The sequence below is a fragment of the Gymnoscopelus braueri genome, assembly GCF_963280865.1.
Source record: "Gymnoscopelus braueri genome assembly, chromosome: 1".
NCBI classification, from domain to species: Eukaryota; Metazoa; Chordata; class Actinopteri; order Myctophiformes; family Myctophidae; genus Gymnoscopelus; species Gymnoscopelus braueri.
In genome coordinates this window covers 19,781,516-19,782,067 of record NC_137603.1, presented here as the reverse complement: position 1 = coordinate 19,782,067, position 552 = coordinate 19,781,516, and the positions used below count along the sequence as shown (strand labels likewise).

At 44.4% G+C, this 552-nt stretch overlaps 1 protein-coding gene across 1 annotated transcript in view; it reads right to left on the bottom strand.

The window, feature by feature from the left end:
- The window catches only part of LOC308087808 (cytochrome P450 4V2-like), a gene marked incomplete at its 5' end in the record, with an annotated part of 6,816 nt that extends 6,502 nt beyond the window's left edge, over nucleotides 1-314 (bottom strand). The window contains one exon of the mRNA XM_080431987.1: nucleotides 125-314. Within this exon, the coding sequence (XP_080288113.1) occupies nucleotides 125-314 (190 nt within the window). The remainder of the gene's footprint in view (nucleotides 1-124) is intronic.
- Nucleotides 315-552: the final 238 nt, after the last annotated feature.

Here is a 552-nt window from a genome sequence, read left to right as displayed (position 1 = left end):
CAGTGTCTGTGCAATGACCCAGAAAACCTGGGTCAAATGGACTTGAAGCAATGTGCCAGTGCCATTGAAGTACGTAAGTTCTGGATAGGAACCTAAAAGGTAAATGAATCAATATAGGACCTACCTCTAGTATTTGCTTGAAAGTGCAGAGCATGGCCAATGAGTGGATAGGCTCCAGGAGGAGTGGGGATAGCTCTCATGGTCTTCCATTGGTGGAGGTGAATCCTTAGCAGAGGAACCAGCAGACGGAGCAGCAGTGAAGCCAGAAGCACCAAGAGGAGACAGATGACTAACATTCCCGATGCCATGGCCATGGTCGCCAACTGATGCTGTTTTCAGATATCTGTAAGTTAAGTTAAAAAGTTAAAATTGTTCCTTATTTATGGCGTGGTTGAAGCCCAGGCAGTTTAGAACAGGGTGTGTACAGTTAGGCTATGCATGTATGGACCACAATGGAGACAAGCCTTTGGCTTTTTTTTTGTGATTATCCATTTGGCTTTTTCTTTTACCTACTGCTGTACTGTCAAAACTGTCAATAACAGAGAGAGAGAG